We start from the raw sequence: 14,743 nt of genomic DNA, 5'->3' as shown, positions 1-14,743 counted from the left end.
TTTGGTCCCCTGATCGTTAGCCTAGATAAAAGCTGATAATGGGCTGAGGTGCCTTTTGCGGCTCTTACTGGTTCCATTGATTTTGTCACCCTATTCTAACATTCCCCGTTAAATTTCACTGAGATGCAATTTTACGCTCCCCCACTGGTGTGCACTGTTCGCCCATCTAAATCTGCGGACAAACCTATGCTAATCAGTTGGCAGTGAAAAATTGGGTCCTAAAAGCAATCACTATTTTGAGTTTGTCTAAAATCCATCAGTAGCCATTCAGATGTACACAATGTCAAACCTAGCCCAATGTGCATCATAAGAGATTGTGGTATGGTGGAGAGCATTATAAAATCAGTGGGGTAGAATTTCCAGTTATGCTGTCACCCCAAGGTTTCCATTATTCTTCTGCCAAACTCACACGGCACAACACCACGTGGAAACTCTAGGCAAGTATTCACTAGACAACCATAAACAAATTGCCAAATATCAGAAGGTATGGTATAATGTGATTGGCAATGCCCACTATACTTAATTTGTTATCTCACTTTGTTAATAACCAGTTGGCATTTTCTTTCTACCCCACAGCTTTTGGGGGAACTCCCAGAACACTGTGCTTTTGTATTAATCTATGGCGTCCCAATCTACTGGATAGCAGCTCTCAGACCTGAGGCTAGTCCGTTCCTCCTGAACTTTCTGCTGGTGTGGCTCGTGGTTTATTGCAGCAGAGTAATGGCTTTGTGGGTCTCAGCATTACTACCAACGCTGCAGTTATCTTCTTTAATAGGAAATGTTTTTTTCACAATTTTCTACTTAACAGGAGGCTTTGTTATTAGCCTAGAAAATATGTGGACAGGTAAGCATGTTTAAATTTGGTATAGAATGCTGTGTGAGTAATTTCTTATGTGCAAGTAGTATTATATGGCTCTTAATATGAGCACAGTTTCCTGCATGTTGCACCTCACAATTTTGCATAAGATACCTTCTGACTTTCACTAAATAAACCTCAACATGTAGAGCAATTATGTTTCACACATTTGATTTAAAACTCATTCATTCGATTTAAAAGTATAGGCTGTTTCAATGTATCCCACTCTGAAATGCTGCTCCATCTGATTAATGATCTTTTACCCCCGATCTCCTCCCTTGAAGGTGTTGCCTCATAAGATATTGTCAATTTTTAAAGATGGTACTTAATTTCAAATTGACTTCCGTGCCTTGTGCATCTAATTGGCTCTGGTTGCTAGGTTGGGTTGTTTGTAGAGGTCTCTGATAAATTGGGTGGGTTGGGTATAAACATGAGGGGAACGAGAAAGAGAGAAGGATATGGGGGTTGGAGAGCTAAGGCATGCGAAAGAAACAAAAGTAGAGATGTTCAGTGCCATAACAAATGTTGATGCAGTAGGAGGCTTCTTGGGTCAATTCTCATGCTTGTGTTCAAATCCTTCCATGGCCTTACCCTTCTCAATCTGTGTATCCTCCTCAAGCCCCATAATACTCTGGGAACTCTGAGTTACTCAAGTTGTGGCCTCTTGCATATGTTCCACTCTCTTCACCCCATTATTGGTGGCTTGACCTGCCTAGGGCCTAAGCTGTAGAATTCCTTCCCTGAATCTTTCTGCCCCTCCAGCTCCTTCTCCTCCTTTAAGACCCTCCTTAAAACCTACCACTTTGACAAAGCTTTTAGTCAAACCTCCTAACATCTCTACCTTTGGTTTTGTGTCAATAATTGTGCCTTGGGATTTTTCTGACATGAAAGGTGCTATCTGTGTAGGCCCAGATCTTCCAGTTTTCGGATCGTCAGAAACAGGACATATGACCCAAGGTGTGTGTCGAGATCCCGCAGAAGTCTCTGTGGGACTTGCCTCGGAAGTTTGAACTTACGATGAGCAATTCCCCTGCTCCCTGGGACTCTTCACAAGTATCTCCAACTCTGAATTAGAGTTGGAGACTGTGGACAGTTCTGTGGGACATAACTGAATAGTTACCCAGGAAATGTCAGGTAGAAAAATCCTAGTCTAACCCTCTGACCCAACCCAACCTGACTACTGCCCCCAACCATCAGACTACCTCCTCACCCCCGAACCAGACCTGACTAACCCCACCACCCGACTAGCCCCTGGCCTGACTACCCCACCCAACCTGACCCGACTATTCCTTGATCCACCTACCAGCCTATCCACCTGCCATCCTACCCACTTACCTCACCCACCCTATCCACTTACCTCACCCACCTACCCACCCTACCCATTCACTCATTCAGCCATTCACTAACATTCACCCATTCACCCATTTACTAACATTCACACTGGACCTTTAAACTTACCATATGGCAACTAATGCCATAAAGATGGGACGTATCTTGCCCCCAACACTACAGCGCTGCAATGGAGTTCTCCAATGGACACTGCACTCAGCATTTCCGGAGCAAGGAAAGAAAAAAAAGCAAGGCAAGAAATGCAGAGCAGAATCTAGAGGTGGAACAGTTCAAGCGGAGCAGCAATCTGATGATTATTGCTGCTTTGCTGATGATCTGGGCTATTATTGCAAGTTGTTGTTGATGTTCAATGTTTCATATTTTCATTATATATTGGTTGCTATTAGTCCACCCAATGAAAGACCTTTATTAATAGTAATTTGTAATAAATAATAAGCTGTGAACTTTTCGGTATTTATTTTTATTTGTAATCATTTGTTTCTTCATAGTCCACTGCAACATTTTTCCTACATTTTATGTTGCAAAAAAGAATATGGATGTTAATTCAATTATCCCAAATACTGAAATGCACTACTGCCTTATAATGGCCAGATATTTTACATTGTTTGTACAGGTGCCTATTATGAATTTAGGTAAGTAAGATTTAACAAAAAGGTGAATAAAACAAGTGCTTTAGCTGGTAGTTAGAAATATATTTTAAGAACAGAAAATTACACATACTTTGCAAATTGACCAATATCTAAGAGAAAGGCGGGTCCATTTAGGTGAGATCCTTTATCAAAACCTGTCTTTTTGTTCCAACTCTGAACAGCAAGTTTTTGCATTTTCTATTTTTATTTCAAATTTCCAGTTTTTCTTTTCAGATCTATCTCCCATGCAAATGTCTAGATCACCTCATTTTGTTAATGTAGATGTTTAAGAAGTTTTATATTTAGTGTTCTTAAGGATAGAGCATTGGAATAATTTTTACATTAGTGTTTTGGATGATAAAGTTGACACCAAATCAAATTTAGTTCAGCATAACACTAAAGCTATATTCCGTGAGCCCTAATCTTGAAAATGATTGAACCTTTTTCTCCAGTGATGGCTTTACATCGTACCAAGTGACTTTTCTCATTTTCCACAATTTTGACAGACTCTGCAAGATGATTCTTGTGGAGATAAAATTCATTTTTATGCTGTGGATCTCTCTCTACCAAAGAGAAAGATTACTTCAATCATGACTTTACCTATAATGTAAAATGTTTCATCCCAGGAATTGACTGCATATTACCACTTGATAAACTTGCCGCAATTATGTTACAATTGTCAGTCTTTCAATCAGGGTGTCATCAGATATCAGCTACATAAAGAGTATTTTACCTATTGATATTCAGTATGATTTCACAGATACCTGCTCGCAATGTCCAGAGAAGTGAGTGAAAACTCAATTACATTGCCTTCACCTATGTCATGCATTGTAAGCAATGAAAGTGACTTCCAAGACACTACTATACAGTCGAAACATCTGAAAACCTTGATAAGCTTACTGATGGTGGTCACTCCCAAGTGACACCAGATCAGATATATATACAAAAGTTCCATATAAGAGGTTGTGCCAGAGGACATGCATACAGCTAATGTTGCTCCCGTGTGCAAAAAAGGAAATTGAACAAAACCTCGGATTTATAGACTCAACATCTTTGATAGGAAGGATTCTCAAAACTATTATAAAAGAATTGATACAAGAGTATCTAGAAATGGAAAGTACAATAAAACATAGCGTAGATTCTGAAAGACTAAGTAATGTTTAACTAACCTGATAGAATTCTCTGAAGAGGTAACAGAAAGAGTAGACAAAGATAATGTAATAGCTTGGAACATACTTCGATTTTCACAAGGCCTTTCATAAGGTATCACGTGGTGGGCTCATGACAAAGGTTAAGGCATGTTGAGTCAGGGGACAAGTAGCTGAATGGAAAGCAAATTGGCCAAAATAAAGACAGAGAGAAGGGATAAAGGGTAGTTATTCAGATTGGAGGAAGTTAGAAAGTGATGCTCCACAAAGATCAATCCTAAAACCAGTATTATTCATAATTTGTATTAATGATTTGGATTTAGGAATAACTAGCCCAGTCAAATTTTACAGATGATACTAAACTGGAGGGCACAGCTAACAGTGAAGAAATGTAATATATACAAGAAGACATTAGGAAACTTGCAGACTGGGCGGTTAAGTAGTCCAGTTAACTTTGAAGATAGAAAATGTGAGGTGATGCATTTTGATAGGAAAATAGAAACATCACCTATACCTTGGAAAATAAGAAACTGAATGGAATAGAAGAGCAAAAGGAATCTTGGGATACAGATGAACAAATCATTAAAAGCAGCATTGCAGGCTAGCAAAGCAGTTAAAATTGCTAACCAAGCACTGAGATTTATTTCCAGGAGTATAGAACTCAAAAGTAATGAAACAAAAACAAAAATTGCTGGAAAAACTCAGCAGGTCTGACAGCATCTGTGGAGAGGAAGACAGAGTTAACGTTTCGAGTCCGTATGACTCTTCATCAGAACTGAGTCATATGGACTCGAAACGTTAACTCTGTCTTCCTCTCCACAGATGCTGTCAGACCTGCTGAGTTTTTCCAGCAATTTTCGTTTTTGTTTCAGATTTCCAGCATCCGCAGTATTTTGCTTTTATCAGAAGTAATGAAGTTATGTTAAACTTGTAAAGGATCCTGGTTGGGGACAGTTTAGTCTTCATATTATTAAAGGTACGTAGAAGCAGTAGGGAAAGTGCAAAAAAGGTTTTGATGGATAGTACTAAAAATTAAAGATTATACCCATTGGGAAAGATTGAATAGGTTTGGGCTTTTCTCTTTAGAAAGAGAAGACTTAGAGGAGACATGATGGAGGTCTTCAAAATTATGAACAAGTTGGGCAGGGTGGATGTGGGGAGAATACTTCCACTTTTGGGACAATCTAAAACTAAGGATTATAAATACAATATATTTACTAATAAATCCAATAAAGAAATAAAGAGAATTTTCTTGGCTGGGATTTTCAATCACCCATCAGGGCAATAAGGGGAGCAGGCACACTTTGCGAGTATCACTCCTGGATGGCATATTATTGTTCCAATGCCTCCAGGACACACTGGAATTTTCAAAGCAAGGGTTGGGTGGAGGGAGTCGGGAACCCACTTGCCTCCAATTAATGGCCTGTTAAGCTCCTTGAAGAGCTTATTAAAGGGTTGGAAAGGGCCAGAAGGTGACTTTTAAATCACAAATCGCCAAACCTGACCAGTCTGATACACGTTAATGCACAGCTGTCGGGTTCAATGTGGAGAGCATGTAAGTAATTTTTTTGATGATGAAAAATGTTAACCACTAGGGTTTTCTTGTGTGAGATCAGATGCAGAACATTTCACTTGACCATTTGATAACTTCTCTGTGCAGTGATGCTGCTGGCCCTCCGATGTTCTGCCTTCTATCTTCTACAAGGCAGCGGCAGGGCCTAGCATCTTTGTCAATCATGCTCTGCAGGCAACTCCCACCTTCTGGTAACACTTGGTGCCAATAAGTGGGCACCAAATCACCTCTGGCCCAAATAGTGACAGTGAAGATAATGTCAAGTGAGCGATGCAGGTCCGGTGTGGAGTCAGGACCCAGGAATTATCCAGGCGCTGGGTTCCTGAACCCAGATTGAAAATCAAGCCCCTTAACTCGAAGGGTGGTTAGAATATGGAACTTGCTATCACAGGAAGTGGTTCAGGCAAATGGCTTAGATGTGTTCAAAAGGAAAATAAAAGAATACATCAGAGAAAAAGCACTAGAATGATGTCCTGAAAGGCTAAGATGAGGTAGATGGATTAGGAGGAGATTTATGTCATGAACACCAGACTGAGTGCTGCTGTAAACAGCTTGTCTGCAATGTACACCTGTGTCCATTGCATGTGCCGCACATCCATATGATATCTCTGTGAATGAAGTAACATTCTCTGCAGGTGCTTTGGAGCAGATAGTAGTGGTTTGTGAAAAATTCTTTGAAGTCAGCTTCAGTTATGGTCAGACACCACTGCAAATATTGGTGAAAATGCTCATAAGCAAAAACAATAGCCTGGCACTGTTTCTTGATCTGAGCAAGGGGTCATTCTGTTTGCGTTAGCGCCCTCAATGCAAATGCGACAGGTATCCTTGTTGCATTCGGGTTACTCCAAGACCTGTCTCGCTGGCATCACACTGCAAGGTGACTTCATCATTGATGTCATAGTACTTCAGCACTGACGTTTTCATCTCTAGTTGTTTAATTTTAGTGAATGTTGCTTCTTGTTCTGTTCCCCAATATCACTTCACACCCTTGGCAGTGAGTTTGCATAATGGTTCACTCTCTGACCACAAATTAGGCAAAAAATTTGCTCAATAGTTCACAAAGTCAACAAATCATTGCATTGCTTTCACATCTGTTGGCTGCTGCATAGCTACTATAGCTCTCAACTTGTCAGGCTCCGGTTGAAGACATTTTGCTGTCAGTACATGACCTATGTACTTGACTTCAGGCATCTCCAATTGGAAGTTTTTCTTGCTCAACTTCAGGTTGATCTGGCAAACTCTAGCAGTCGTATTAGGTTCTGATCATGGTCAGCTATGGCTTCTTCCATTGTATGTCCACATCCATAGATGAGTAGGTCATCCACTATGGCTTCCACTCCAAGAAGATCACTGACTATCTTATGCTGTGTGCGTTGATACTCTTCTGGAGCCGTTGAAATGTCAAACAGCATGCGCAAGCATCTGTATCTCCCGAGCGGCTTCCAGAATGTAATTATAGAGCTGCTGCTTTCATCGAGCTTCACTTGTCAGCAACCATCCTTCACATCTAGGGTAGTAAAGGTCTTTGCCTCAGCAAGTTGCACAAAATCCCTTCAATGGTTGGTATGGGGTAGTGAGATCCCTTTAGCGATCTATTTAGATCCTTTGGGTCTAATCGTGCTCACAGCTTTCCAGGTTGTTTCACTGTCACCATGCTGCTAATCCAGTCTGCAGGAGTTTTCACTTTCTTGATTACTCCAGTCTTTTCCAGCTCTTCTATCTTGTTTTTTAGGCCTGACTTGAGGGCAGCTGGAACTCTTCTCAGCAGATGCTGAATTGGCCTCACACCCTCATCTACTTCTAGATGATATTCTACTGGTAGACATCCCAACCCTGTAAACGCTTCTTCTAGGATCTGTTTAGCAGTCAATGGTTTTGTGTCTTGCGACTCATTGCAAGCCTTGGCACATTCATGGTTACCAGTCCAAGTTTAGACTTGCTTCAGCTGAGATGAGTAGCCGTTGCATCCCATCTATGATCTGGAACTCCAGATCTTCCTTCTTGCCATTGCATTTGGCTCCCAGGCTAATTTGTCCTCTCGGTATGAATATCGTACCATCTTATAGCCTCACCTTTTGAGGTCGTAATTTTTGGATCGCCATGTTGAGCCACTTCGCACAAGTCTGTGAAGGTCATTGTGTTTCATGATGTACCAATATCTATCTGATATTTCTTGTTCGCTAAATACTCCCCTTCTGTGGTCGTCATCGTAACAGTCACAAACCATTTACCACCTGCAGACTTGACGGAACCAACCTATTGTATCCTGTATAGTGCTTCATTAGACTCTTCCACTGATATCTCTCCAGTAGCCATTTGTATGGACTTGTCTTGCTTCTTTCTCGCCAAACATTTGTGTGCAAAATGATTCTGCTTCTTTCAGTCTTGCAGTTAAAACACTGCTTTCCCCACACTGGGCAATTGTTCTTTTCCTTTGCCCAGTATTTGTACCCTGCCCTTTGCCTGCAATTACTCTGTTCTTTCAGCCTGGAATGTCTCTCAGCATAATGTATCACCTGGTCTGTTCTGCCATACTTGTGCTCCACATTTCTGTGCACATCTATCGCTTTCCTCAGTGCAAGTTTCTCCTCTCCCAGTAGAATTTCTCGCACTAAGGAGTCTCGTATGCCTAAAAATATTCTATCTTTAATCAGATCATCTTTTAGCTGTCCAAATTCACATGATTCTGCAAGCTGTGTTACTTTACTCACATACTGTTCAATGGGTGCCTTTCCCCCTTGAGCTCCAATGTTGAATACTTAGCACTCATAAGTAATGTTCACTTGGGGTTCAAAATGTGTATTCAAGGTTTTCAAATTCTCTGTTGTCTGTTTTCTTTGTTCGCCAGTTATATTTAAGGTAAAATACAATTTGTAGCAGTCCCTCCCCAGCAGTGTGGCTACTCTCATTGTTTCTGGCTTGTTAATTAACTTTGTTGTGAACTCATAGTTTTGCCACTGCAAGTGGAAAAACTGCCAATTCTTGCACATATCGCCTCTCATTTCTACTGGAGAAAGGAGGGGAACGTTTTCAGCCTTGTTCACTCACCCAGTATTTCACTTGCAACCTTTGGTTCATGTTCACTTTTCCTTTTTTTGCTAAGCAGATTTGAACATTTTTGTGTTTCTTTCTGAGCCGTGGCTTCTTTGCAGCATTTTCAAGGTTTCAAAATTCTTTTGTAAATTCACTTCTAACACCATGATTCAAGTTCAAAGACAGCAATGCTTTATCATAGTACGTCTTTATTGAACTAATTGTAAAATGGCAGCTTACACAGCTTTCCTCATGGTAGAGGTCACATGACTACAGCAAGCCAGATAGGGCATGTAGTATTGTTGCATTTCAAAACCCAAACAGAGTCCGAACTTCCACAAGTTCAAGGATCATTCATGTGGAATAACCAATACCTACATTTTGTCTTAGTCTGTAAAGGCTATTTTATATGTTTCAAACAAAAAGGCAGTGCTGGAACTTCTTAAAATCTCATTTTTCGGTTGAATGGGCAGAAGGGTGACTATGGAAGGAAATAAACAAAGAAAAAGGATTGAATTTGAAAATTAACTTTTATGTTTGTTTGTTTATTCACAGTTGCTTCCTGGTTTTCCAAAATATCCTTCCTCCGATGGGGTTTTGAAGGCCTGATACAGGTTCAATTCACAGGACATCCTTACTCTATTATGATGGGGAATATTACCATTCCAGTCAAGGGCACAGATGTAAGTAATAGCTATGCTGAAATCATGTTGAGACAAGCAAAATTGTTGCCAATTATAATGAGGAATGTAATATTAGAAGTTTCTTAACATTTGCATTTCATCAGGTATCACTTAAAAAGACTTATGGCAAAGACCATGGCATATAGAATTAAAAGGAATATGGTTACAGGGATAGACAGCTGAGAATAGAAAACAAAGGATAAAGGTAGAAGGAACTTTCTTATACTTAAAAGATCTGTCCTTATCTTTGTAAATCATTTGGACACCGCAGTTGAGTTAACACCAAAATGGCAAATTATGATGAGTATTGTGAAAGACTGCAGGAGGAGATAGATGATTAGGTGTTGGTTACAAATCACTGTAGAAAATGTGAACTAATATACTTCAGAAGTAAGAGTGATGAAAGGAAGTATACCAAGATTTTAAACAGAGCATAAGGGCCTTGGAGTTCAAATACATAAGTTACTAACACAGTGCATGTAGATGAAGCCATGAAAAGGCAAAAATAATCTTTTTTAAAAAATCTATAAACCTGCAATGGAAAAAATGGAGGTAATGCTGAGCTTATACAAGCTCCTAGTTAAACTGCAGTTGGAGTTATGATAAAGGCCTTCAGGATTGTGAAGAGATCCAGTTGTAGAGCTCATTCATCAGCAAAACAGTAATGAGGGGGCATAAGTTTTAAGAAAATCACTAAAAGGCGAAGTTAGAATGCGGTATTCCCTGCCACAAATCATTTTTCCAAAGGCAAGACTATAGTTGTTTGAGAAAGAGGAGTGTTTGGTGGCATGGACCAGGAGCAAGAGTGTGAGTTTATGTGGATCATATGGAAAAACAAACAATTAAACATGAAATATCCTGTTTCTGTGCTGTAAGATCAAATGATTCTATGGTACCAAAATGTAGGAAATAAAAATGGATTTGAGTTCAATGCAGTGCAGTACTGTCAATTCAGCTTGTCAAATGGCTGTGACCACTACTGACAGACTTTAGCCAGCTGTTCTTCCCATCCCCAAGCTATAATGATTCCTCCAAACAAGAGTCAAGTTTGAAGGGGACCATATCGGCTTTGTTTTTTATTGTTCAAGTGAAATTCAGTTTTAATAACGCATTTAACATTTATCTATGTAATGGTTTAAAAACTGCACTTCCATTTCTAAAATCACATCTTAGCATTTATAATTGAAACTGCCTGAATAAACTTGCAAGGCAGTGCAACAGTGGTGATGCTCTAGCATTGTGCCTCCCAGCTGCTCTAGCTGTACTAGAGAGAAATATCATCCTTCCAAATTCACATAAGTTTTGCTATTTAGTTTAAAATATAATCAAAGTATTGTAATAAAACCAAGACAGAATGTATGACTTTGGGTTTCGTCTGTGCATTCTTTTTGAATTATGCCCCATCCTCTATTCCACTTTACCTGAAGGCTACACTTGGTCTCAACCATGTCAAAGGTCACAAAAAGGTTGAGGAGGACAAGGACAAGTGATGCATTATGTTCACACTCACAAAGAATGTTGATTGTGACTGATTGACACTGTTTTGAACGGGTAGACACCTGACTGAAGAGATTCAAACATAGAATTGTGGGAGAAATGGACACAGACCTGGGATGCAACAACATATCTGAGGACTCTGAAGGGGAAAGGCAGGTTGAAGGTTAGGCAATAGCTTGCAAGAAAAGTGAGATTGAGCGTTAATTATTTTGAAGAGGTGTTAATGACAGTGATTTTGCAAAGGCATAGGGGTGAGGAGCAGAATATATTTATAAAGTCAGCTTGCTGGAGAGTAAGGAGGGAGGTTGGATGGTTAGTAGTTTATTGGGAATGGTGCCAAGGATGGTCTCATGGATCAGATGAATTCGGGTGGGAGCGAAACTAAAGAGATTTGAAGATTAAGGGCTAGGATGATAAGTTTGACTTGGTGGGCAAGGGGAAGAACGGGAAGTAACAGCTGAATAGATACATATATCGATCTATGAGAGATCTATGAACTGAGTAATGAGTTAATAGAGTGGGCAGATAGTTGACAGGCGTGGTTTAATGCAAAGTGGATTGCCCTAGCAAAGGGCCAGCAAAGTTAAAATGGGCTGAACAGTCTTCTGTGCTGTAAACTTCTATGTTTTAACTAGTGGTTAGGTAACATCAAGCTTACGCTGTAAAAATCTGTAATTGTAAGGGATAAAGAAGGCTGAGGAAGGTATTTTTAACTCAGGGACACCGACTAATTGTAGTGCTTTCCAGTGCCATCCTGCGATCAGATAGTTCAACCCAAATCAAGGATGGAACCTGGGACCTTCTGATCTCTACAACTATATTTAAGGTTTATCTGCTGAGGTCAATGAAGTGGGGGAGGCTGAATGGAATGTGGATGACATTACTCATCGTCTTTTATTTCATATTAATGAATCCAAGCACATTATGTCCTTTTGATGCTGTACAACCTAGATGTCTTTGACCATACATTTTAAACTTCATAGGATACCAAATTGTTCCTCCAGACTAGCATATTTCTGGCACAAGAAAAATGTTTTAAAAAGTTAATGCATACTTTAAATGAAACTGTAGTTCCTAAAACCTCTTTAAATTGCTTCTTATCGACTGTTATTGCTTGACAAACATGGATTCTGAAAAGATTAGTGAGAAAGAGCAATCTAAAGAGGATTTTGTGTCAGCATGTCAAATAAGGAACGATTGACTAAATGAAAGATGTTATATTATAGCAAATTGTTGTAATCTAGACCTTAATTTAACCTTACTGTACAGTTAACCCAAATGGATTCAAAATGACAAAAGACGATAGTCTACCGAACAAGTGAGAAGAATGTTTATGTGGTTCTGTGTTACATAGATGGAATCACAATATATTAGATGCAAAATGCAAGCCTGACTGAATGACAACTAACATTTTTTCTTCCTTTTATAATCTGAATTTCTAGATAATTAAATCTATGGATATGGACTCAGAACCGCTGTACATGTGCTACCTCATCCTGATAGCTATATGTTTTGGATTCCTGATTCTCTACTATGTAACACTGAGATTTGTCAAACAGAAATCAAATCAGGATTGGTAAAAATACAATTACCACAGTTATGTCGGACTCAATGCACTCAAAGTACAGTCATTTCAACTAACTCCAAGACTTCATGTTTCTTTCACCCAGAGACCTGAGGGTGCAGTACATCAGACACCTGACAGTGTTGCTCTGGCTTTTCAACGTTATCAGTAATTTTGCAATAACTAACTGATGGTCAGCTGAAACAAGTTTTCAGATTGAAACTTTTAAATATCACAAACTAGTAAATTGTACCCCCTTTCAATGAACTGTTTCTTTCGAATATATGGTTTGAAGGGGCTGACTCATGTTCTAAATGGTTTTACGGGGTTTGAGGTGCCTTCAGATATCTCAACCGAGTGACCCTACTTAGTCATTGAATCATGGTAGGCTATTTGATCTGTGGCAACATCTCCGCTGAGCCTGATCATTCTTAATGTCCAGGCTGGACTTTCCAGTAGGATTCACCTGCTAGACTGGGATCAAATATGGCGCATTCCTAAAATTGGAGTCTGGCCACTCAGGATTGAAATCGGAAATCTGGAAACCTCTCTCCCAAATGGCTGTGGATATTGGGTCAATCAAAGCATTCAAGATGGAGATCAAAAGATTATTGTTACATGAGAGTATCAAGGGATATGGAGCAAAGGTTGATAAATGGAGTTTATGGTAAATTGAGTAAATGAGATCAACCATGAATTAACTGAATAGTCAACAGCCTTGAAGGGCTGAATGGCCTAACAACATCCCTGTGTTTGTATGGAGGTTCCTGGTCTGCATGGCAAGTTCTCCCATAAGTCCTATACAAATGAACTGAGTCACCTGGGATGCCCACAGGAACACAGAACAGCTAATGTACCAGAGGGATTTCTGCAGCTCTGAGATTTCTGCAAATTAAGCAGAGTTACTTTTTCTTCTAATATGTTGACATTTTTGACTTCAGATTTATAGTAAATAGGCACAGCATTAGAAAGTCTATCTTTATTCAGTTTAGTTATTAAATTCTGTACATAGTGGAACATCTTAGCATCAATTAAACAAATGTTGCCTGATTATTAAAGAAACATTACATATTATATTTAGAGTTCAAGTTTGGTATGGAATGAACTTCAAGAAGTGTTGATTGCTTTTTCCAAATGTGTTTTCCTCCTGATGTTCTTAAAATCTTACTGCAAGAACTTCAGTTAAAATATAAAAGTTAATTAAAATATTTTTAAATAGCATAAAGGTGATTTTGAAATTAGCACAAAACACTCATTACTTTTCTGTGCTCTTCAAGGTGAGGGTGCTTGATGCTGAGGATTGAAATACACTTTATTTCAGCACAGAGTTTTAATATCAGTCACTTCAAGGGTCATGTTCCCTCTATTCTGACCAACAATGTGCCTTTACTTTAACAATTGAAGAGGACCACTACTGACAATGTGACCTTTTTCCACTTCCCACACCAACCATCTATGAGCTCTCCAAGGGGGATTGCGAATTAATTTCATGTCTGTACATTGAGTTAGGCCCTTTGGTAACTGAATTGAGGGCTCTGGGAACACATTTCCATGTTTGGGCCCATCAGCCTGGGATGGCGCCCAACTGCCATTTTCTGAACAACCAGCAGATGGCAGGAAAGTATTACATAAAAATCTCTCTCTAGAATTGTAGAACTACATTTAAGTATATATATTGTTGTCGAATATCCTTTGTCAATCTACCATGGAAAACATTAAAATGACAAGAGATGAAACAAAATTAGAATAATGATTTCCTTATTTGCCACCCAGCTAACAGACTGTGAAGTTCCTGTTGATTTGTGCGCCCAGATCACAACTTAAACTAAAAGACTTGCACAAATTTCAGTCAGGGAGGTCATATGTGCATTTCTACTCCATATTCAAAACACCCTCAATGTGTGCTAGGATTGAAGTTCATATGAATTGCTTCGTACACACATTTGTCCCACGAATGCTGTATTGCTACTGATTGCTTGACAACTGAGTGGGTAAGTGTGTTCTGCCAACAGTCACTTTTCAAGTTCAGAATAGCTAATTAAATGAGAGCCCAGAAAGACACTCAAGGCATCACCTTACACTGAGTTATCGCTATCAAAACAGAAGTTGAAAACAACAAAAAGTTTTAGTGCTGTAAAATATTGTCTCTGCACATCTAAAATAAAATTTTAGAAAACTTTACATTTCAAAAGTTAGAAAATACTAAGGAACCTCAGGGTTCTTGTTTGTGTGCAACACTAATCTCTATGTCATCAGTCCCTGGCTCTGGTTTTGGTATGCAAAGTTATGTTATGTAATCTTCCTTTCTATTTTCCCTTTCCTACTAAAATCTCTCCACACTACCCGAGTGTCCTGATTAAAAGAATGAGGGGGAGATACAAAATAGGACCTGCTTTCAGTCCTCTTCTAA

General features: G+C 39.3%; 1 protein-coding gene across 2 annotated transcripts in view; it reads left to right on the top strand.

Annotated features, from left to right (window-relative positions):
• The window catches only part of abcg8 (ATP-binding cassette, sub-family G (WHITE), member 8), a 58,349-nt gene extending 44,285 nt beyond the window's left edge, over positions 1 to 14,064 (top strand). For both annotated transcript variants that reach the window (XM_078557197.1, XM_078557198.1), the window contains 3 exons: positions 577 to 844; positions 9,145 to 9,272; positions 12,212 to 14,064. In XM_078557197.1, coding sequence (XP_078413323.1) covers positions 577 to 844; positions 9,145 to 9,272; positions 12,212 to 12,349 — 534 coding nt within the window. In that variant the 3' untranslated portion in view covers positions 12,350 to 14,064. The remainder of the gene's footprint in view (positions 1 to 576; positions 845 to 9,144; positions 9,273 to 12,211) is intronic.
• Positions 14,065 to 14,743: the final 679 nt, after the last annotated feature.

This window comes from Cetorhinus maximus, chromosome 14 (genome assembly GCF_964194155.1).
Source record: "Cetorhinus maximus chromosome 14, sCetMax3.hap1.1, whole genome shotgun sequence".
In the NCBI taxonomy this organism is placed as follows: domain Eukaryota; kingdom Metazoa; phylum Chordata; class Chondrichthyes; order Lamniformes; family Cetorhinidae; genus Cetorhinus; species Cetorhinus maximus.
This window is presented reverse-complemented; position numbering and strand designations above follow the sequence as displayed.